The 23,132-nt window shown below is 44.1% G+C and overlaps 1 protein-coding gene across 2 annotated transcripts; it reads right to left on the bottom strand.

The window, feature by feature from the left end:
- Positions 1-1,339: 1,339 nt before the first annotated feature.
- Positions 1,340-19,313, bottom strand: LOC306750007 (oxysterol-binding protein-related protein 7-like). 2 transcript variants are annotated; one of them, XM_079233378.1, is made up of 23 exons: positions 19,174-19,313; positions 11,840-12,064; positions 11,480-11,623; positions 11,262-11,315; positions 11,025-11,138; positions 10,733-10,888; positions 9,892-10,027; positions 9,657-9,775; positions 9,385-9,474; positions 9,153-9,309; positions 8,756-8,889; positions 7,259-7,351; positions 6,693-6,867; positions 6,534-6,608; positions 5,592-5,806; positions 5,374-5,511; positions 5,224-5,287; positions 5,053-5,131; positions 3,724-3,868; positions 3,341-3,491; positions 2,937-3,063; positions 2,724-2,846; positions 1,340-2,390 (listed from the first exon to the last, which is right to left on the bottom strand). In XM_079233378.1, exons 2-23 carry the CDS (start codon positions 12,005-12,007, stop codon positions 2,282-2,284), a joined length of 2,766 nt encoding a protein of 921 aa, XP_079089504.1. In that variant the 5' UTR covers positions 12,008-12,064; positions 19,174-19,313; the 3' UTR covers positions 1,340-2,281. The 2 variants fall into 2 exon arrangements, with proteins under 2 accessions (XP_079089504.1, XP_079089505.1); XM_079233379.1 differs by lacking the exon at positions 7,259-7,351.
- Positions 19,314-23,132: the final 3,819 nt, after the last annotated feature.

Below are 23,132 nucleotides of genomic sequence, written 5' to 3'. Positions count from 1 at the left end.
CAACCTGCAGCTGAAACCTCCGTTTGTTCTTTATCTGCCACGTGATCTTAAAACACCGCCTGCTTACCTTTTCTTCCATCGTTTCATAATAAAAGCCACCTTAGTTTCCCCAGTTGGATGCTTTTATTGTGAAGCAAGAAATTAAACTGTATTGTACTACTTCCTACTACTAGTACTACTATGCTTTTTTAGCAGTGCATTGTGGGACAATATTTACTTTTCTTTTAAATCATATTTTTTCCAGTTTTTAACTTTATTGGGGATTGTAGATGTGTTCATAAGCTTCGCCGAGAGTTCTTCCGACAAACTGATCATGGATACCTTACTGTTAACTTCCCCGTTTACAACATTGGCGAGAGAGCGGAGCGAATGCTTTTTGGATGATGAATATACGCCAGAGTTGTGGATGGGGTTGTGTGCTGTAAATGATCAGGAATCATAAGGAATAAATGAAGAGGTGACTTTAAATCAAAGCGGTGTGTTGTGTGTCCAACAGTGTCGAGTGACATCACTGATGGAGCGCTGCACATCTCAAAACCGTGGTCTAGTTAAAGTTTGAGATTTTAAGTAGTATGGCTACTAGATTTTTGTTAATTGGCAATTTTTTTATATTTATGGAATATATTGTATCTTTTAGCATCGGTAAGCTGAGTTATTATTGAAAAGAAGAAATGGTAGAAAGTTATTCTGTATAGCTGTATTGCTAAGTGAAAATAGTTGTGACCAAGTTGAAAAAGAAATGTAAAACGCTTGTAAAATTACAAGTTTAAAAATAAAATACTTTATTTTACAGATACCTTTCTAACCATGTTATATAGTGCTATACATTTTTAATTAATACCCTACATAATTGTTTATAAGTTGAAAAATTAAAGAAAAGAATCATGAAAAAATATTTTAATAAGTTCAGCTATCAGGGCGAAGAATTGTGGACAGATTCCACAAATATTTTGTCTTCAAATTCCCCAAAATAAAAAGTTGAATTAAGTTTTTCGGCAATGACATTTTGAGTATCAACCTGACCCTGAACACGACTTCACCTTTAAAAGGAGACAATGTTTCCGATTAGCTCTGAGTATCACTATCAAAAAATAATTTAAATTATTTTCCAGGACAACACAAGATCTTTCAGTACTTTCTTTTCTCAAATGTTCCATGTCTTCAATGGAAAACTGCTTAACAGTCTTCCAGGACGCACAAGAACCCTGAAATTCTTTAAACACGAGCAAACGGTGTTACAATACAACTTTACCTCAACAGTCAAATATATTCAAATCTCACATATTCAACAACACATGAAAGAAAAAGCCAACAGTAAACAAAAGTTAAAGCAGAACAGTTGATTGTGAAACCTTTTATTTGAAACAAATCCATAAAGAAAGCACATTTAACTGGGGTTTAACAGTCGTCTCTTTTTCTCATTAAAATCCATCGTTAAAAACAACAACAATACTTCACTGCAACAGAGCGCAGAGGTCCGCCGGCTCTTTAAGGACAACAAATCACACGGGGTGGAGAGGGGAAGGAGGCTAGGCTAACAGGACCGCTAGCATCACCAATGTGTCAATATTAAAACGAAAGAGAAAACATGCTTTTACAAACGAGCACACGCTTACACACAAAGACCCACTGAGAAGGAAAGCAGGACAGCACCAGTTCACCTGTAGTCGACCCCAAAGGCCACGATTAGCCTCCATGTGCTCTGCATCCCGCCGCAGGAAGCAAGCTTCTGAAGCTAGATTCATTTGTTAGAAAAATCAGCCTTAGTTTAAAAAAAAAACATAATATTGACACGGTTAACTAAAAAGTACATTATCTGAAACCCGGCAATAATATACAAAAACACTTTACAAACAGAGAGACGCCTCAATCCTGATAGACAATTTTCGAGGACTTTAGAGACTGGAGGTCAAGGTGAGATTTGCTTTAGAATCGTGATTGATCATATTTAAAAAAAGGTCTTCATCAGGGTAAGGCTAAAAGGCTGGAGGGACATCCGGCTTCAATCGAAATCCGTCTTCATTTGTTCCATAGTGGCACCTCACCTCGGCCAAAGAGAGGTTCATCTGTGCCTTTGCAAAGCGCCTTCTTCTCCACATCCCGGCAGTAACGGAAGCAGCAAACCTCTGGATCTTTGCCGATGAGCCACTACAGTCGATTCAGGCTTAGACGTGGGAACCATTCGTCATATTTACTATTCGAAGGACGCATTGTTCCCCTTCGTTATGTTAGAGTGTTTTTAAGCGCCGGTTAGTTTCGTTCCTCAGCGTGAAGCCGTGCTCTACCACAGGTCCAGGTGTTCAGTCTTGGTGAGGCCCTGGTCTTTGCGGAGCTGATAGTAGGATCCGTTGCTCAGCCACACCTCTGCTCCAGCCTCGTCCACAGATTTCCTGAGGTGATGAACAAGAGACAACTGTTACTGTTGAGCAATCCTCCTCATGTCTGTGACGCCAACTACAAACTATCAATGAGTCCTCTGATTTGATCTGTACAAAAACTGATGTGCATTAATGACGTTTCATGGGGCGGTTAGGTGCTGCACAATGTTTTGGGTCAATCACAATTACTTCTTGAACTCTTGTTTCCACCAGGAAGTTGCAAGCAGGCAACCAGAAAAGATGCTTTCCAGGAAGTTACTACATCCGACCATGAACTGTCAGTTTGATAATGCATAGTAAATGGCAGTTAGTATAACTAAATAAATAAAAAAAAAACTTCCTCACCTGAAGAACCTGGGGGTGTGCTCCTCCCCTCTCTTGATCATCTCCTTCCTCCTCTCCCTCTGCTTCTCCTCCACCTCGTCCTTCTTTTTATCTGCTTCTGCTACCTTCCCTTCCTCCAGTAGTCTGATGAGAGAAGAGAAGCAGGGATTAAACAACTGGTCAACATGGAAGATGGCGAAAAAAAAGAGGCTTCAGTTTAAATGGAGCTGGTACCTCTGGTCTGGTCTGTAGCGCGTGTCCGTAAGGGGGAGGACTGCTCTCAGCTCGGGGGTCAGCTCGTTTAGTTCTCTGGCGTATTGGGAGAAGCCGTAGAACTGGGGGTGGTCATCGGGCTGCACGTCTAAACAGGAAATGACATCATGCATATTAAGACCAAGAACATGACAATGTTGTTTTAAAAAAAAAAAAAAAAAAAAAAGTAGGATTTGATGCAACTTTTTCCATGTCATGCATTTTGCCACTTGTAAATGTACAACACTACAATTTTAGAATAGTCAGTGGTGGCACAGGCGGCACACACACACACACACACACACACACACACACACACACACACACACACACACACACACACACACACACACACACACACACACACACGCTTTTAGGCTACTCACTGGGCTTCCAGATGCACTTTGGCGTAGACAGGGTATCACAGAAAATGCCCTCATGCCAGAGGCCTCCAAAACGGTGAACCACCTCTCCAGCCCGGTCCAGGACAACACCCTGCACCTCGTTCTTACTGTTGTCTGAGCTCCAGTAGCGAGACTGGAGTATGTCGGGGGAGGAGTAGGTCAGCGTGGATGAACACGACATTTATCATCAACATTTATCTGACTTCTAAGTGAAGGAGCAGTAACAGATGTTAAAATCAGCGAGTGTGTGAGGGAGAGTGTGAGTGTGTGAGGGAGAGTGTGAGTGTGTGAGGGAGATTGTGAGTGTGAGTGTGTGAGTGAGAGTGAGTGTGTGAGTGAGAGTGAGAGGGTGTAAGTATCCTGACCTTGACGAAGGTGATCTTGCAGGTGCAGGCGTCGCTCTTCGTGTTTTTGATGATCACCTCACCGTAGTGCTCCAACCAGCGCTCCTGACTCAGCACGTTGTGGATACAAGTCACTGCCTTGTTCCATTGATAGTGGTCACCGTACCTACACACACACACACACACACACACGATGCAATAATATTTAACATCACTTCATCATTTTGTGCATTTTTGCAGTTTTCAGACTTCTCAAATCTACAATGTGTGCAACGAGTGTTGGGTTAATGAACGCAGTACTGAACATCTCCAGCAGGGGGCCATAGTGCACTACAAAAACGTGCGTTTTGAAAAGTGAAGCCAGTGCGGAAGTCTCTTAACCCTGCATTTTCTCTCCTGACCACCAGGGGGCGACTCTTCTGGTTGTGTAGAAGTCTATATAAATGACTACTTCTCTTGATGTATTCCCTCAGTAAACAATGTAAACATGAGTTTATGTCTCAATCTCTTGTTTCAAGTCTTCTTCAATACAGCATGATGTTCATTTAGTAAATTATGGTCATTTAGAGTCAAACAGACCATAAAACAGGGGATGCTTTAGGGTGGGGCTACAAGGTGATTGACAGGTCTCTTTACCAGAGACGATACAGCATCTCTACTTCACTCGCCTGCAGTCCTAATATGGTCGCTTCCATTCACTGGTTGTAAAAAAAAAATATAATAATTAAAGATGGCGACAGCCAAAATGCCAAACTTCAAAACGGCAGTCCACAAACCAACGAGTGACGTCAATGTGATTACGTTCACTTCATATATACAGTCTATGGAAACAACAATGCTCTCTGGTAATTGCATCCGAAAGCACTAACGAAGTGGAACGATATCAAAATAAGAAATATTTCTCAATGAATTATAGATACACAAATATGTTCACTTGATTGGACTACAGTGGACAACCGTTTCTCAACTGATCCATTGACTGTATAGTTTCCTTTGTTCAGCACATGGAGGTAGTCACCATGACGTCGCCATCTTGTTTTCTTGTCATAAGAAGTGACCATATTTGGACTAGAGGGTGGAGCTGGGGGAGAGCGGTGTTAGCAGCTAACACTAGCTGATGCTAGCTGGGTTAGAGAGGTCAGTCATTCACGTCAACGATGATTTTAATTGAGTCTTTTGGAGCCAGCCTCAAGCGGCCATTAAAAGGCAGATTTTGGCACATCCTTTAGCTTCATTTTTCAGACGTGGAAGTTGCTGCTCGTTTCTGTAGCAGTTGTACTGCGGTATGATCTTCTAGCCGTTATCTGCTACATGGTGCATGGACTAGTGGAAGGTGAAGCAGTGGCTCACTTGGGTAGGGAAACATTGACCGGTCCAGAAGAGAGCATCTCCATAGACTTCCCCCAGAACTTGTTCTTCCATCTCTGATCTGAGGCAGACAGACAAACAGAGCATTAGGCTCAAGTCCTGTCACGCAGCACAGGTGGATCCAGCACTCACCTCTAATCACACAGCGCCTACCTTGCCAGAAAGTGAAGTTTTCGGACTCTGCGTGGCAGGCAGAGACGGGCGGGTGATGGCTGACCTGAGAGCAAAGCACACAATGCAGCATTACAGCGTGTTTGGAAACTCAGATACGGAGGTTTTTTAAAATCCCTCTCCGCTGGCTACCTGCTCACTGATGTAGCGGAAGCCTCGGTCTTCTCTGAAGTTCTCGTACGTTTCACCCAGAACAGGGTTGAAGGGTTTGTAGTGATTTCTCCAAGACGCCCAGGCGTATCCAGAGATGGAGAACACCCCCATGTACACCTGGGAACAAGCATGTCGTTTTTTATTAAATTAAAGAACTTGCGACTGAACTCGACCGTCTCTCAGCAAACCAAACCCACCATCCGCTCGTATGGATCGTCCGTGCGGTTGGCGATGTCCAGCAGCTCCGAGTACTCCAGCTCCTCGCTGACTCTCTGCAGCAGGGACAGCGGCTCGTTCAGAGCGACCGGCATGGAGATCCTGGACAGGTCCTTGCCGATGTTGTTGTACAGGATGGACATGATGCCGATGTGGCTGTTGTCTGTTCCTGAGGCGGGGAGGACCGTGCGACTGCCTGGAACACAGAGACACACATTGATGCAGCTGAAGGCCATCCAAACCCCCCAGAGGGCTTTTCACAAGGCAAGACTAAACTAGTCGCACTAACGTAGTCCACCATGTCCCCGATCTGGTCGCTTTCATGACACAGCTCAAACATTTTAATTTGATTAATGCAGTTCTTGTTGCCTTGTTTTTACGTTTTCTCCATTTACATTTAAAAAAAAGGTACAATTAAAGCAAAGGAAATGAACAAATCGACCTTAAGGCACCATCACTTTCCTCTAGAACACAGTCTCATTTGGTCTTGAATCTGGCACAAACTACAACCAGTTCAGAGTACCTACATTCAAGCTGCACTTCACATAAATACTTCATCTTATCTGCTCAGACTGTCACCATCTCCACAAGAACATGAGACAGATAATCTGTTAAAAAAGAAGAAGCAGGTCCGCCCGTCTCCTTTTAGTGCCATTAATGTAGTTTGCAAGATTCCATCGCTCCCGAAGGAGAACAACCAATCAGAGGAGTCGAACGCAGCCGTCTGACATCAAACTATCAGACCAGGCCTCACTGATCAAATATGAAGCAAGATTCAGTGACTGCATTGCCTCTTTCTGATTGTGTTCGTGCGGCTGACTGCTTGAAAAGGTCCTCTACTGTCAGGAGGCGGCGTAGAGACGGGACTAGACTGACACAGCTAACGTCACGGCACTCATTCAAAGCAGAAATGGTGGCGTTACCAGTATTGGAGGACACTGGGCTGGGTGATTCAGGAACATTGTTCAGACTGGCGCGGTAGTTGAGGGTGGCGGTGGCTGAGGAGGGGAGAGGAGAAGGTCAGTTCATCTTGGGGGAGAGGCGGCTTGGAGGCCTGAACTGCGAGGTGCACACACACTCACTGTGTCCCTCATCCGGCTCAGAGTTGCTGGTGGTGGTGATGTCGCTGAGGCCCGACTCGTCCGAAGCCTCGGCCTCCGACGAGCTCTCGCACACGATCACCTCGCTGGCGTCGAAGTACATGGACTCCGCCACAGAGGGAGCGCGGTGGCACTGGCGGCTCATGGACGGCGTCCTCTGAGGAGAGAAGGAACAGTTTGCATTAAAGAGGTGGAGCTACACCGATGGTCAGCGTGTGTTTTCAGCGTCAGGCGCATTACAGGAAACACGCGACTCTCGCCACTCATTGATGTGCAACGTCTGAACGGCACGAAGTGACGGACCCAAAGCAACCTCATTACAGCGCTGTCGTTCCTTTGGATCATCTTGTCAAGATGTGCTCTGTACGATAGCGTCAATTAATGCAAATGAGCAACAGCGCGATAATGGAATCGAATTTTGTTTCAAAACAAAGTTGCAAAAACTAAAAACGTCAGATAAGCAGGAGCGTTTTTGGTTCTTCCGCGTGAGTTTGGAAACTGAGCAACGCACGACACACAGTTTACAAAACGCACAACGTGTTACACACCTGGTCAGGACGGACGGTGCAGAAGGATTCCTCAGTCGAGTCAGAGGACAGTGAAACCGAATGGACTTTAGTCAGACGGGACTGTATGTCAAGCTGAACACGCACAGAGAGCGAGAGACAGACACACACACACACACACCCCCCAATAGAGAGAGAGACACACACACACACAAGCCATGCAAGAATTGGAAAAACAGAGAAGATCAAATAAATGGTCAGAAAATGTTATGCAGACTGCGGCATTCATCAATGTGTCGCTCTATTGTTGATCATCTTTTTTGTCAACAGATATTAGTGAAAATAAAAAACGATAATTATATTGACTTATGGATGGATAGATAGATAGATAGATAGATATTTATTTTTTTCACATTCCAATTCAAATCTCTGAATATGTTGAAAATGGTGTTAATTAGATTCAATTCATGGGATTCTTCTTTTCAGAGATTTATCATTTCACTTAAATTGGGAAAAATGGATGCAGCAGAGCTGTAGATGCGTTGACTTTTAAGTCCCTTGTATGGGTTGAGCACTTCCAACCATAATGCACCTTAATGCTATTTTACGTCTTTCAAACTCCACATATTTGATGGAGGCTTTGTTATTGATTTTTTGTCGAGCCATGCTGAGATCAGCATGAATGCATCATCAGGGTCACTTCCTCAGACTTGACAAAACGCCACCAGAGCCATATAATACAAGTTGAGTAGTGCTAATGATAATGACGATGATAATAATAATAATAATAATCCAGACTGAGCCGAGTGACCCTTTGGTATGATAACTCTGAAAAATGATCCTATCAACAGGTTTCAGAGTTGTTTGTCCCTGCCCTCTTTTCAATACAGGAGTAATTATCAGGTGTGTGTGTGTGTGTGTGTGTGTGTGTCACAGTGAGAATGTAGAGGGACAACCCAACTGCCAGTTAACCAACAACAAAATAAAGCCCCGGCCACATGCAGCATGGACAGAAAAGCAAGCAGCCTGAGACACTCATGCAACACCAGACGGGGGAAAAAAGGTTTTCTGAGCGCCGCCGGTTTGACAGCAGGAATTACAGAGTTGCTCGGTTGACATGACCGTTTGGTTTCAGTGTGCGACAACCATCGTGGGATTTCTGTCTGTGAGCGTATGGAAACATAGAGAAAAGAGTCGAGGCGTGTTCCTGTGATAACTTGTACCCGTCCGTCTAGAAACAGCCCAAACCTGCTTCATAGTTTCACACAGCAGCTCACCAACAGACTGAGGGCTTGGCCTCCATTGTCTTTTTACAGGCCGATACTAATATTTTGGGCCAATCAATAATCTGTTGTAAAATCAGGGATTCCGGTGGAAAAGGGTTGGGTGAACAGAGAGGGACAAACTTAACTAATGAACTCATGTCAGCCAGTCTTGGTTGTCGTCTGATTCACGAAGGTTTCTACGTAGCCCTGCTCAGAGAGAGAGAGAGTGTGTGTGTGTGTGTGTGTGTGTGTGTGTGTGTGTGTCGAGGGTTACCTCAGACATCGTGTTGCAGAGGGTAGCGAGCTGCTGTGACGTGTTGTGCCTCAGGTCCGGGCCGGTCCAGGCCTGCCTCAGTCTCTCCCTCTCCAGGGTCAAAACCTCATGGACGGACTTGAGAGACGCATGAACTGTAAAAACACAAGTTCATAAATATTCTTAATGCCCGTTGGTTTCGTTTAATCGCGCGGGTCATATAGAGTCATCACATTTAGACGTTTCATAACCAGTTAAAAAGTTCCTCACAGTAAGTGAATTTTCTAAGAAATTGTTTCAGAAACTTAAGCTGACGAATCACAATCAGGACCGTCTGGAAAATAAGACAGCTGTCATTTAAAACCAGCTCAATTAAACCCATTGACAGAAATGCAGCTATTAGGTGGGAGGGCCGCACCCTTCTGAGAGGAAGCGCAGATGTCCTGGTGGAGCTTCTTGGCCTCCGGCGAGGCGACCTGAGGGTTGGACAGCTGAGAGTAGACGTAGTCGGGGATGGACTTTACGGACGCCCCCATACCGGAGCAGTTGTTGGTGCTCAGATGGCTGGAAGTGAACTGAAGTAGAAGAGACACGGTATAACGTTGAGCTGAGAGACTCGACTACTACACAGCAATATAATTAGGACCTACCATTCCCCCCATGGCTTCAACGCGGGACATCGTCCTGGAGTGACCGAACCCTTTCCCCGTCTTCTTCTTGGGTTTCTCCAGGGAGAGATTCTACAACACAGACCAACAGGGTTACAGCTTCTCTCCATCTCATTTTAAATAGCATTTGTAGAATAATGCTATTTTGTTTTTCCCAAAAGAGGCAGTAAAAATAAATACGTCGGTCTTAGGGATCTACCAAGTGTTACACTATGACAGTTGATTCCTGTATAGAACTATTTTCACGCGCTCACCTGCATGCTGATCCTCATCTCCAGGTCCGTGTTGGTGATGGGCAGGCCTCCCTCCAGCCAGTGGAGCCGCTGGATGAGCTGGGCCAGCTCCGCCAGCTCCGCCTGACAGCGAGCCAGGTCTGGCAAACAGAGGGTCAAAAGGTCAATCAAAAGAAAGGGTTTCGCGACCGTTCACATCGAGGCGGTAAAAATATCAGGTCAAAGTAAAGAAAGAAATGATGAAGGCGGCTCTCACCGTTTGAGGTGCCGTCGATGTCGTGGGTCTGCTGCAGCCACGCTGACACCTTGCTGGTCACCCCGGGGTTGGAGGTGGGGGCGGGGCTTCCCATCTCCGGATGGTACACAGACGCCGAGCTGGCATATTGAGTGGTCTGGATGATCAAATATGTCAGTTAGAAATGAAACCAATGAAAGAAAAGAGAATGACACTCATTTCAATAACCAAACATTCTTGAACTGAATTTGTCTTTTTTAGGCTAAAACAATTAAAACACCAGCTATTTAAAAGCGGTGACTCTTTGTGCATTCTACACATAGAAGCTAGTAGAGTGGATACGTTTTGTATGTAGCAGGCTAGTATGAAAACTTTGGTTGTACGAGTAAGCGTACAACGTATTGCTGGGAAAAAAACAAAAAAAAACAGAAATTCAGTAGAGAGCAGATGCCTTGACACGATTAGGCGGATCCCACAGGGATCTGTACTTTGTGTTTGTTAACAACCCAATAGGCCAGTCAGGGAGCATTCTCTCATGATACCAACCCAGTTACTGGAGGAGTGGCAGGTTGTCGTTTTAACTTCACGGTCACACTCGTCTTGTTACAATGCAGCTTTTGTGTTCATGTTCGGTTGTGATCAAATTCTTCACAATAAAAGTCACAATATTTTTGCCGTTCACTCCTCCTTCCTTCATTAATAGTAAACTTTTCTTATTGAAGAATAGCCACTAATGAAGCTCCGCTAATTCAGTGATAAACACATGTTCCTATATTTGTTTCGCAATCAAAGTCCCATTAGTTTGTTAAATAAAAGCTTGGATGAAACAAACTGCAGCGCCTCGGCGGGATTCTCTACTGACCGTCTCTCGGTTGGTCTGGGCGTTGGGCAGCGTGTTCGGGCTCAAGGAGAGAGCGTGAAGGACGCCGTGATGGACACTCATCGCGTCGTTCTTCCTGAATACACGATGGGCACACAGCTTGGTCAACCAGATGTAGAAGATGTCATGGCTCTTTGCCTACAAGGAGGAAAGGGGGGGACAAAAACATGCTCAGTTCACTGCACGCTAAAGAACATCCACTTCATTTTCACCGTTTCCTCCTGGAGTTTAGTTTTGTTTTGATAATGACTCCTGGGATCTCTCTGAACTCTACCTTGAGGTGGTAGATGTTGTCCCCAGCGTCCAGGTCCAGGCCTTTGGTCTTCTTGTTGATGGACATGACAGCCTGGCTGACGTCCAGAGAGCCATGGAGCTTCCCTCTCTGAATCTAAAGACACACAATTTGAAATGATGAGATTCAAACAGAGCTGTGAGGAGTCAATGGCCGACGCTGCTCTGTGTGACCGGCAGTGAATTGTCAAACGGGTGCGACTTTGTCTTCACAACTTACATCTTGCTGGGTCTTTGAGTACTTGAGGATTCCTTTGTCCAACAGGAAGTATCTCTGAAAAAGAAACCACAGTGAAACGCTTGAGAGGAAATAAAGACGACCCAGTGAGTGCAGGAATTGTTTTACGCCGACGGGTAAAGGAGGTCTAACCATCATGGCGATGATTTAATGCAACAACGTTGAAAAGCTGGATGAAAATAAGATCAATGTGGGCTCACCTTGTGCCAGCCTTTGAGCGGGAACTTCCTCTTCTTCATCAAGTAGCCCTCACAGATCCCCGGGATGCTGAGGTCCAGAGAGGAGCCGGGAGCAGAGTACACGTCCCGTTGCGGAAGGTCGTCCATCACCTCCCAGTGACGAGACTGACGGAGAGGAAACATGGATAAATAATCAACTAAATGACTTAAAGACAATGTTTTGGTTGAGTTTTTATCTAAAACATGTGCAAAGTTGCCATTCAAAGTAAAAAAAAGAAAGCATCTATTAAGTTTCCGTCTCTGAATTGTTTTTCCATCGGTGCATCTCTACGCTCTACTGGTGCAGTCAAATCGTTCGACTCTACCTGTGGGCCTCCTTACCTGCTTTGATTGCTTGGAGGAGCTGGTGCTGCTGTTCCGCGAGTGGCCGGGTTTGAATGTGCTGGCTGGGGATTTGTCCAGGACGCTGGTCACGGACTGGCTGCTATTCAGAGGGAGCGGGCACACCTGAGGGTCCATCGGTGCGATGTGGAGAGGAAAGCGTTGCATGGAGCAAAGCGGGAGGCGGCGTTCAGCACGACAAGCCGCGTCTCATGGCAAAGTACACTGAGGAGATCAAGGGAAAAATGTAATCCCTGTACAGTAATCACAGTAAAATGTCCATTACAAAAGATGATAAGCTATCGTCTTTTCCCCCCCCATTCAAAAATGATTTTCTTAATCCACTCTTAAATAAAATGCTCTCACTATATGTGAAGGTGTTTATTAAGGAACTATATTTATAAACCTTGTCGTCTTGGCACATTAAACAGAGAGGCCAGGCCTGTTATACGACACCAGGATGGACAGTACACACATTTCTACAAACACATTAAAAGTACCTTCAGCTGATCTGGAAGTGGTGATGTAGGAAGTCTTATTAGTCACTAGATGATCGGGTCAAACAGACAATGAAATGCATAATTAGGTTGAAACCAGTCAATAGACGGCCCATTGAATATTCAGTTGAGTATTCGCTTCCCCTTTTCACATTCAGCGGGTGAAAACAGCCAGGAAGAGGAAGTGCAGAGGAATGTTTCGAGAAGCCCGACCAGATTCAAGTGGCGGCTTGCTGCCATTGTCACATGATGGTGTTCAAAAGAATCAATCCAGACAGTCAGACCCGAGGCCCTGCATTACATTTAGACAATGTGACAGTATAAATGCAATGATACTAGTTGATCCACATATACTGTAATATCTGAGTGAAGTAGGGCACCGCAGTCAGTGTACTTTTTTACAATGTTTGCAGCTTTTACCCATCGCACCACTCCTACACTGAACATACATAAAAACCTGCACAACTACAGCTAGCAAATGACAAGGTAGCAAATACAAAAAACATCATAATGAGGCGATCAAACACAACAGTTAAAGTCAGAAAAGCCTCAGTGTCAACAGATAAAAAACACACCTGGTGTTTGCCTGAAGTCCAACAGGCTGCTCCCCAAATAGTCCACAGGAAATTCCTTTAACTTTTTCCCCTCGAGATAAAAATTGTAGAGCCACAAGAATTCCCCTAAAAGTTGATGAAAACCACAGCAAAAGAAAGCAATGCTCCTAGGAACGATCCTTCTGCATCAAAATCCTCTGACCGACTGTGCTCCGCCGACAGCCGTGTCACACCGACCTGCTCGTCAAGACGGGTGATATCAAAGCCCGAGGTATCTGGGCGGGGCAGAAAACAAGAGACTCTCTCTCGACCTGACCGAACAGGCCCGTCGGCTCTGTCATCACAAGATCTGCCACAGATTTGCAGTCAGCAGATGGAGCAGACACCAGAAACAAGAGCCTCAAATTGCATTAAATTATAAAATTCCACACACAAAAAGGCAGGATGAAAAAAATGAAAACATTTTTTTAAAGTTCAATGTATGAGATCTGGTTGCTTAGGAAGCAGCATTTCACCTCCACTACTGGGACCATACATGGGCACTTTAATTTTTTATTATTGTTGCGTCAGGATGGGCCGGCATGCTTATTTCTGTAGACGTCTCTGCAACATGGACAACAGAAGACTTCTAACCGCTTCACATTCTGTGGACCAGTTTGGGAAGTTTTAAACTACAATTCTGGCCAGGCTGTTCACATTTATAAAACAAAGGTCAAACATAAAAACAAGGTGTCACAAGGCTAAAAATAAATGTCATACCCAAACTAAAAAGGGTGCATCTCCAACCGCAACCACTAGGGCTATTTGAATAATTTTGGTTATAATAAAAAGGTACACATGTTCATTATAGTATCGGTCTATACGTTAGTAAATGAAGATGACACAGAAGAAAAAAAGAAAAAAAGGTTTTAGGTCCGCCTTTCAGGATGATTATTTCTTTGAAATGATGCAGCTGTAAGGTCCAACTCTAACACACATCATAGCTCAATATGTGAACATTCTCTAACCCAAATCATAGCTCAATATGTGAACATTCTCTAACCCAAATCATAGCTCAATATGTGAACATTCTCTAAAACACATCATAGCTCAATATGTGAACATTCTCTAAAACACATCATAGCTCAATATGTGAACATTCTCTAACACACATCATAGCTCAATATGTGAACATTCTCTCTGCAAAGGTTGACTTTGATAAAGTGAAGCAGAACAAAGTTAGAGAGGGTTTAGAACAGAGAACATTCAGGCGACGACTCAAATTTGCATTTGCGCACATCTGTAACATTTGAATGTTTTCATGTACCAAACCATATATTTCACTTGTATATTACTTATGGTGTTCAATACATCCAAATACATCAGTTTTGGGCTTTTTTTCTTCTTCATAAAACAAGCTATGATTTACAGTTTTACATAACAATCGCTCAGTCTTCCCCCCTAGCGATTGTTGCATCAAAAGAATAAAGGTTTAGGAAGAAGTCTGGCGGCGCAGCATTAAGTCATAGTTTGGTTGCTTGATAAGGTTTTATAGTTTCCCATGGCATAACCCTACATGAAGCAGCACCTTCTAGCAATGCCTTCCTAGCAGCCAAACATGCAGTTTCCCCCGAGGAGGAGCAGAAGCAGCGAGGGCCAAAACATTCCCTGAATACTTTGCACTACACATCATTGCGTGATACCATCTCGGTTGGTGACAGACTCAGATCGGTATAAAACATTCCTCACACAGTGATAAGTGTTCTGGTATTGTCGCTGTACGCCCATTTCATGGACACTGTTGACTGAATTGTCATGCCTTTATTTTCCTGCAACTCTTTGGTTCCGTCTATTGATGACACATTTGTTCATTGTATAATGTGAAGCTGCCTTAACTACATAATGACACAGGTTTATTTATACAATGTTTTGTTTTCTTCTAATGGTATCCAACCACACCACAAAACTATCTGAATGACTCGACAGAATTCAGAGCTAACCGTTTACCCTCTGAACCCCCAAAGCTGCCAAGGGGGATTGAAAAGCACGTTTTCTTGAAACGTCGCCAAAACAAGTTTATTCTAATCAGAAGAGTTAAAAAAGGCGCCATAATCGTCAGAATGTCCTATTTCCGACTGTCTTTGAACATGTCATGTTCGCTTCCATCAGAAAAGACAACCAAAACAAAAGCTTACATTTTTGATTTTTCGGCATTAAAACCATTTAACTCCAAATTAACCTTTTGCTTTAACCAGATACTGAAAAACATAAAATGCCTCCTCAGCACAACCTGGAAGCCATAATTGAGTCGCCCGAGAACAGTCGTGTGACAAAGATTCAGTGAAACTTAAACTTGTAAATGGGGTACTTGTATAGCTCTTTTCTAGTCTTCGGACCCCTCAAAGTACTTTAACACTACTTGCCATCATTCACCCACTGATGGCAAGGTGCCACCCGCCCATCAGGACTAACTACCCTAACTAACACCCGCCGGAGGCGCAGCCACGGGAGCAATTTGGGGTTAAGCGTCTTGCCCAAGGACACATCGGGAGAAAAAGCACTGCGCCCAGCGTCTGTTTTTATGACTCCCAACCTTTTTTTGAGCAGCCGCTCAGAGCGCTTCAAGTGGAAAATCTCTGAACGTTACGGAAAAGTGTTGGGGACGTCGCAGTAGAAAAAGGAGACAAAGGACCAAAAAGTCTGCTTGTGGGAGCAGATCGGCCGATCAGGAAGATACCGAGTGTTGCTGGGATTTGTTGTGCTTTTACCGCTACGCCTCCTCTCCAAAAGGAACCGGCCTCCTCGCTCCCGTCATGCTGTTAGGTTGAGCGGTGACAAGCTCATCCATTCAAAGACAAGGTCAAACAAATAAGAAGCCCAAATAGAGATTAAAAAGCAAAAGGAGCCACGTCAGGCCATCATGCGGTGGTTAGAAGTGGTATACACAATTGTTGATGTAGTTGTCATAGAAACATATATAGGGCGCTTTCCTGCCAGAAAAAGACACCATGTACACAGACCACACCCACAAGTGTCCATATTGTAGTCTGGTGAAGGAGGGCAGGGAGGGCGTACGGCTGTCTACAGGATCACGGGTCGTTGGTTGCATTTGAAGCGGGCAGGATGTTTACATTAAATGATGGTAATGACGTTAAATAAATAGAGATCCCATGGTTGGGGTCCTAAAATAAAGCGCAATGTCGATTCCCTAACTAAACAGTCAATTAAAAAAACATTTCCCCCCATAAATGACTTATTTAATATACTACTTTTTGGCAGGATATTGGTAAACTTCTGACACTTCTAAACTCAAAGCGTTAGAGTTGTAAACACCAGAGGTGGTCTGAGGCACCTGGCAGTAGACATGGTCTATAATCATGTAACCGAAATTACTAAAGACCAGTTTAGACTCTTGTTAATATGTTAATGTGTTATCGATCATGGTGGCAGGTTGACCTGAACTTTCACCTGCAGTTCCTCTGCGTTTCATTCCATCTGATGAAAGCCCAGGGATGACAAGTCGAGTCATTCCCTAGGACTCCGTGGAGGTATGCGGTCTGACCAGTAAACCAGAGAGCAGGCCGAGGTACACCTCAGAGCAGCATTTTACAAACTAAAACTCTAACATTGCCTGTAGCAGGACACGAGGTCATGTGTCAGTTGTAGAATTTGTTTTTTGAACTCTGATGCATTCAACAACATGTTTCCCGTGGCTCACTTTAGATTCCAAGGTGCCGCCTCAAACACGATCCTCAGCTTCAAATCCATCGGTTTAAAACATTGCTGCATAGCAGCGTCTACAACGGCTAATATTGCGACTGTGGAACATTCATGGTATTTATGGGTCAGTGAGATTTTACCCACGCAGCAGCTACCAATGCTGAATGCTAATCAGGTCGCCAGTTTGAACAAAAGACCCATGAGTTTTATGGGGGGCGGATTTATTGTTCCATTAACATTGCAGGAGCATTCACAATAGTAGCTTGAAATACATTTTTCATGACTAATCCAGGGTGTTCCATTAATCACCTACGTTCTAGGTCGGCCCGTCACCGCCTCACAATGAACATTTACCTGCATTAACGGGTGGGGACCGCGTCTGACCGCCACATTTCATCAATGGCGGTTCTCTAGAAGGCCGGCTTGAAAAGCCCCCATTCACGATTATTCCAGTCCATTTTGTCCAGGATTGTGCAGCACTAGCATGAAGACCTCATAGTCAGGGTTGCATTGCACCGAACATATTCAACATGTCCGCTATAGTGTAAAAGTAGTACACATAAAAGCCACAGACATACACGCTGGAACAGTGGAGCAGAGGAAGCGCCCAGGCTCAACCAAATAGCTTAAGCTACACAACTGTTTACGTCAGACTCACTGTCGAGACGCTGCTCTGAGTACGATCCTGGTATTGGTCCTCTTCCAATAAGAGGGTTCAATATCACACAGGCAAAGTGTTGCTATGAATGCAGGCAATAGTTTTGATGGGAAATATTCACATGGCAGTATTTTGTGTTACATATGCATAACTCCTCTGGTTGTTTAAAGTCAGCAAACATGGTGGCTACGTGTATCACGGTACAACAAAATATCAGATTAATTTAAACAGATGCAGACTGTTGTGCAGGTGTTCTTTCTTTTTTTAAACAGGAAGTGCTGTCCAGAACAATCTGTTCCTTCACATTCATGTCGGTGCAATGTCAACACAGATGAAGAGACCTGAACAGACTGGTTCTCTTGCTCTACGCCACCGTTCACTCCCTCCCTCTTTCCAGGAATGTGCCAGAGCAACGTAGTGCCAGAGCAACGTAGTGCCAGAGCACTTTTAGGTTAACAACAGTGTTTACAACCAGGTGTGGGTGCAGTTTGGTCCCAATACGTTGACTAGAAGGGAAAGTCGGGTTCTTAAGGCAGTCTAAAGGCCTTTACACACCCGAGGTGTGACGGATTAAAGACACACGACCCAGAGCTGTCTGTCTGAGGTCATTTCATGCATAGTTTAAGCTTGTGAGCCATTTCATTACGGCAAGTTTCTTCTTAGCAAAACGCTCAAAGTGACTGAGTTAATTTTGCTTCAGTTACGCAGCGTCTGTGTCTTAAACTGTGAAAGTTAATGACAAAAGGGAGTTAACCGGTATGCACGGCCGTTGTCGAGGCTAAAATAAATAAATCAACTCTACACATATGATTGGTTGAGGCCTTCATTCGAGGTACAAAAGCAAAAAAAAAGAAAATAGACTTCATTCCGGAAAATACATAAAAATGATTTAATATTTGCCGTCTGTGCTAAAGTACTCATGACTAAAACGGTTTGAAAAATCAGCCTATTGATGTGCAAAAAAGTCGCACAATTACCCCCCTAAAGCTAGTTTTTCCAATTAGTGAGTGATCGTTTTATTAGGTCTCTAAGCGCTCATGACAGAGGCAATGGGGAGGAGTTCAAATGCCTCGTTTTGTCTGACCAACAATCCAAAGCTCAAAAATATCTAACATAATGATTTAAAAAGAGATGATAAAAAAGAAGTCCACAGAAGTCCACATTTGAGGACCTGAAAGGTTTGATATTTGTGATCTAACTCTGCAACAATGCAATCAATGGCTCTGATGCTTTAGTGGAGCGCTCTTCCATCCATTTGGACAAATGTTGCAGTGAAAAGGATTTCACCCGGTTCCCCAAGTTGCACCTCTTTTTGTGTGTAAATTTGTGTACTCTTCCAGTCACCTGGATTATGAAACAGTGAGAAAACTGGATAAAATGTATTTCCGTGCAACAGATGGAACATTTGTTTTTGAGTGTGACCTGAGCAGCAAGTAGAGCAGTGTAGAAACACACCCAGCTGCTCCTGGAGGAGAGCATCCAGTCACACAGGTGTGTGTATGTGTGTGTGTGTGTGTGTGTGTGTGTGTGTGTGTGTGTGTGTGTGTGAGAGAGTGAGAGACACGTAAGGCTTATGAAACAGGTTTGTTTCAAGTGAAAACCCCGCCACAGGAACAGCGTGTGACAAACAATATGCGACGATAAGGAGATTTTAGTTGCATTTTCTCTGACATAGTTCACGTTAATAAAACATGTTTTATGGCAAAAATGCAGTCAAACGTCATTCCTGCGACACCCAGTCACAATGAATTGGAAGAAGACAAAAATAAACATTCGCCATTGTATTTCACCTAGCAGTTAGCGTTAAGGCGCGCGTGAGCATGAAGACTCCTCTTGCAAACGATTAAAACGGTATCAAACATTTTCACTTCGGCGTGTGAAGCGATACAAGTGTCCGTTTTTTTTTTTTAATCTTTCTGGACTCACCGGTTTTGTTTTTATTCGGCGAGGAAGCGTCCTGGTCGACTGGGATCCACCGGCTGAGCTCACGAGACTCTTCTCCAAACTTCTGCTGCCCTCGCCTCCTTCTCGCTATCTACCTGTGCATGCGCGTGGCACACACCTACATCCATGGGCGCACCGGCGGGACAGGTGCATCATGGGAACCCTTTATATTCTTCCTTCCTCCAGTCTTCTTCTTCTTCTTCTTCTTCTTAGAAGAAGATAATACACAAGGTCATCCACAATTTCAATAATGTTGGTCCCAAAATATTTTTTACCATTAATTTTGGTGTCAGATGAGTCCAAGGGAGGTTGGACAATGGAGACAGTGCCTTGTGAAGTAAATCCAGGCTGTTACGTGGCATGAGCCATTTATTGTGGAGACAAGGTATTTCTGTAAGACAGAAGGACACGTAGCCAATATAACCGCTGAACACCATGGTTTGTATTTGTCATCGATTGCTTTATGCAAACACTATTAGGGGGTGAGAGCAAACGCGTATAAACTCAGTGGCCATGTACATACACAACATGATTTATTTATTTGACCCCATCAGAAGCTATTAACCCATAATTTATCATTTCAGCAGAGCAATACTGACTTCACGGGACAACACTTTCTTCCAATAATTCAACTGCGGAATATATACTGTACATTTAAACTAATATATTTATTAATTTATACTATTTATGCATTTTTACACACTCCCTCATGCCATGTTCTTCATTATTATTCACACTTTATATATTGTAGTATACATCATTTGCATATTTCTTATCTATATATTTTTATGACATTGCTGTTGTGTTTTTCATATGTATTTTATTTTTGCTGTTTCAAGCACAACCGGACTGCCACTGGTCCCATTATAGTCCGTTCGCTGCTGTGGGCTCCATCTTCACAGGACCTGGAGTGGGAGCTGAACATCAGCTCCATCCCCAAGAAGGCTCAGCAGAGGATGTTCTTCTGAAGGCAGCTGAAGAAGTTCAACCTGAGGACCATGATGGTGCACTTCTACACCTCCGTCAGAGTCCTTCTTCTGCTCCTCCATCACCGTCTGGTGCGCTGCAGCCTCTGTTGTAGCCCACCGCTCTCACCCTGGACACAAACTGTTCGAGTCCCTCTGACAAGAGGCTGTGGTCCATCAGGACCAAGGACTCACGCCACAAAAATGGATGTGAAGCGCCACTACGAGACAAAGCACAGATCTTTTAAGCAAACGTACCGACTCACATCCGAAATTAAGGCACAGAACCCTAAAGCATTAATTAACTGACCAACAATGATGTGAACAGAGAGGAGAAATGAGCTGAAACAAGTGGTTTAATAACCGCAGATAAAGTCCCTACACACACATTTTCTCTTTTCTCTTTCATTTTTCTAAAATTAAGTATTTTATTTGAAGTCACATTTTTCAAAAGCTTTCCGTTTTAAATCAAGCCTTTATTTTACTTAAAATAAGATAATTATTTATTATTAGAGTATGTATTATGTATAGTGAATCCAGTTCAATTGGAAACTTGTCTTCACGTACTCTTTGTTTGATCATATTTTATTGAACATTTTCTGTCTTTTACTATTGCCCGTGTAAATATTCCCACTATTTAAAGACGAGAAATAAGATAAACTGTCAGAATACTAAAGCTAGTGCTGACTAGTTCCTTTGGGATCAACAGTGAACATCTATAGCAGAAAGACAAAAAAAGAGTCACTGTATCAGGACTGAACAACATTTTATTCTGTACTTCTCCAGAACGATACAGACATTTTCTCAGACCTGGAAATCATCTGTCAGGAATCCAGGCTTTTATTTTTTTAAAGAGCCCCAGAAGAACCCTGCTTTAAGCACAAACACAACACAAACCAAAACAGGGATACGATCTCTTCTCCTCCACGTCCGGGGAAGTTTGACGCAATCGCGGTTTTGGCCATCACATATATTCTGCTTCTCCGCATAAACATTCTACAACATAATAAAAAACGAAATAAAAAGGAATGCCCTGCATTAGTAATCCCATTTCGAGCGCACAACCCTGCGCCGGGCGGACCGGGGTTTGGACGGGACAGCAGAGGCAGAAGCAGACCGCCCCTCTCTTCAGGCAGAGGACAATGGACGGCAGGAAGCAAACGCGACAGCACAAGACAACATTGGTCCGACCCCTCGTTGAAAAGCGAACAAGAATGGCGTTAATGTGGAAGTTAAAGAGTCTGCATTCGGCCGAGCAAAGTTAACCTCAAGCTCCTATGAGGCTCCAGCAGTCTGAGTGTCTGCCGCCTATTTTTTATTGATTTTTCCCTTTGCGCCGACGGCCGAGTCGCCCTACAAAAGGATCTTTTTGCAGCAAATGTGAACAGGCGGAAGAACTGCAGCAACCGATAACACATTCGACACGTAACGCACGAGCGTCTCGCATCCAGAAGGACTTTTAGAGCGCTCGCTCTGCAAAACAAAAGCCGCCAACGAGTCCAGTCATTTTCTTGGTTCTCACGTTGGCGGGTGAAACTTGCTCGTTAGGAAAAAGCACGCACCGGGAATATAGCGAATGAATATGAAGTGAAAACAAAGCGACGACGTGTTTTTGTAAACCGGGAAGTTAGAAATATGTGTGTATATATGCATAATGTATGCATATATATATTTTTTAGTTTATTTCAGAAGCAACAAGCTAACGTTGGGCTAAAGCAGGAACACAAGGGGGCTATTGACTGATGTATGTCGTCGAACAAATAAAATCACATTTGCTTTGAGAGGAGGGAACAGGAAGTGTAAAAAATGCTTACTCATATGCCTCTTTCGGTTTATGAAATGACTTTATGTCGGGTTTCTTTAGAACAAAAACAGTATGAATTGAAATGACGTAGAAAGCGATACTAAAGCGGTATACAACGCATTGGAATGGACCCTCATTTCAGACGTGCGCGCATGGGGAGTTACTTTTGCTTACGCCATTAGTTTCCCCCTCCCAGAAGCCCCGGGGGCTGGATGTAGCTAAAGAGCAGGGATGGTCCGGATTCACAGGCGAGAACAGCAGGGTTTCCCCAAGTAAACAACGCACCCTGCAGAAGTGAAGCATTAGTTTCAGAACAACAGAACAAAAAGGTCAATGAGAACCAAAAGGCCAGTGAGAGGCGACATGTTTCTCTACCGGCTTCTTGTCTGGGGAACAGATTCACTGTCAACTCAACAGCATGATTGGAACCAAAAGCTAAGCAGAAGGTTTTCTTTGTACAACACACAGCTGCTGATGTTCTTAAAGTGGCCCGGTTGCGGCGTCCCCGGCCTCGCCACTTTGTCCAACTACATCCTGCTCGTTAAAAAGGTCCATCGTTGGATTTAAAGGACACGGGGCTGCTTTGCAGGAGAGCCTGCTTTGCCAGTATGCGCCCCCAACCCGCTCTGCCTCAAAGCCAAAAGGAGCTCGACTCCCATCAGATCCTAAGTACGGAGTATGTGAAAGAGGGACTGGGCTCGTGGGTCAAAGTGGAGCGAGCTTCTTTAGAATGATGCAATATCTGCATTCAGCGTCTTGAGCCACGAAACGAACCTTTTATTTGCACGGTGGCTGGTTGATCAACATCTATCAGGCTTTTCTTTTTTTAATCAAACAGGACATCAGCATGACAGCTGGTTAGCTACACAAGTAGCACAACTACGCTGCTCCAGGCCAGATTCCCTGGGCATTTCACTAGCGGATGATTTTCATTGTAAAGAGAGGACTACAAATTCTTCTCTCTCTCTTTCTTTCTTTCTTTCTTTCTTTCTTCCTTCCTCTCTGACACGTCCAACAGAAGCCTCCCTCCAACTCGCTGACTTTGTTCCTCCACGGCACACAAAACTAAGAAAAAGAAAAGAAAAAGAAAAAAGGTCCCTTTGCCCTTTAAGTTCTCGGCCCGGCCCTTGAGTCCAGCGCTGTCCGGGGTTGGGGGGAGAGGGAGGGGGAGG

This window comes from Taurulus bubalis (genome assembly GCF_910589615.1).
Source record: "Taurulus bubalis genome assembly, chromosome: 17".
Lineage (NCBI taxonomy): Eukaryota > Metazoa > Chordata > Actinopteri > Perciformes > Cottidae > Taurulus > Taurulus bubalis.
The sequence above is the reverse complement of the archived record's forward strand: the minus strand, read 5'-3'. Positions and strand labels throughout refer to the sequence as shown.

Excerpts from the sequence above, each read along its gene's own strand:
- LOC306750007 (XM_079233378.1), bottom strand. The coding sequence starts at position 12,007 with ATGCAACGCTTTCCTCTCCACATCGCACCGATGGACCCTCAGGTGTGC. Across the intron at positions 9,776-9,891 it reads CATCGACGGCACCTCAAACG|ACCTGGCTCGCTGTCAGGCG; the intron begins GTGAGAGCCGCC and ends TCTGTTTGCCAG. Across the intron at positions 6,868-7,258 it reads GCACCGTCCGTCCTGACCAG|AGGACGCCGTCCATGAGCCG; the intron begins GTGTGTAACACG and ends TTCTCTCCTCAG.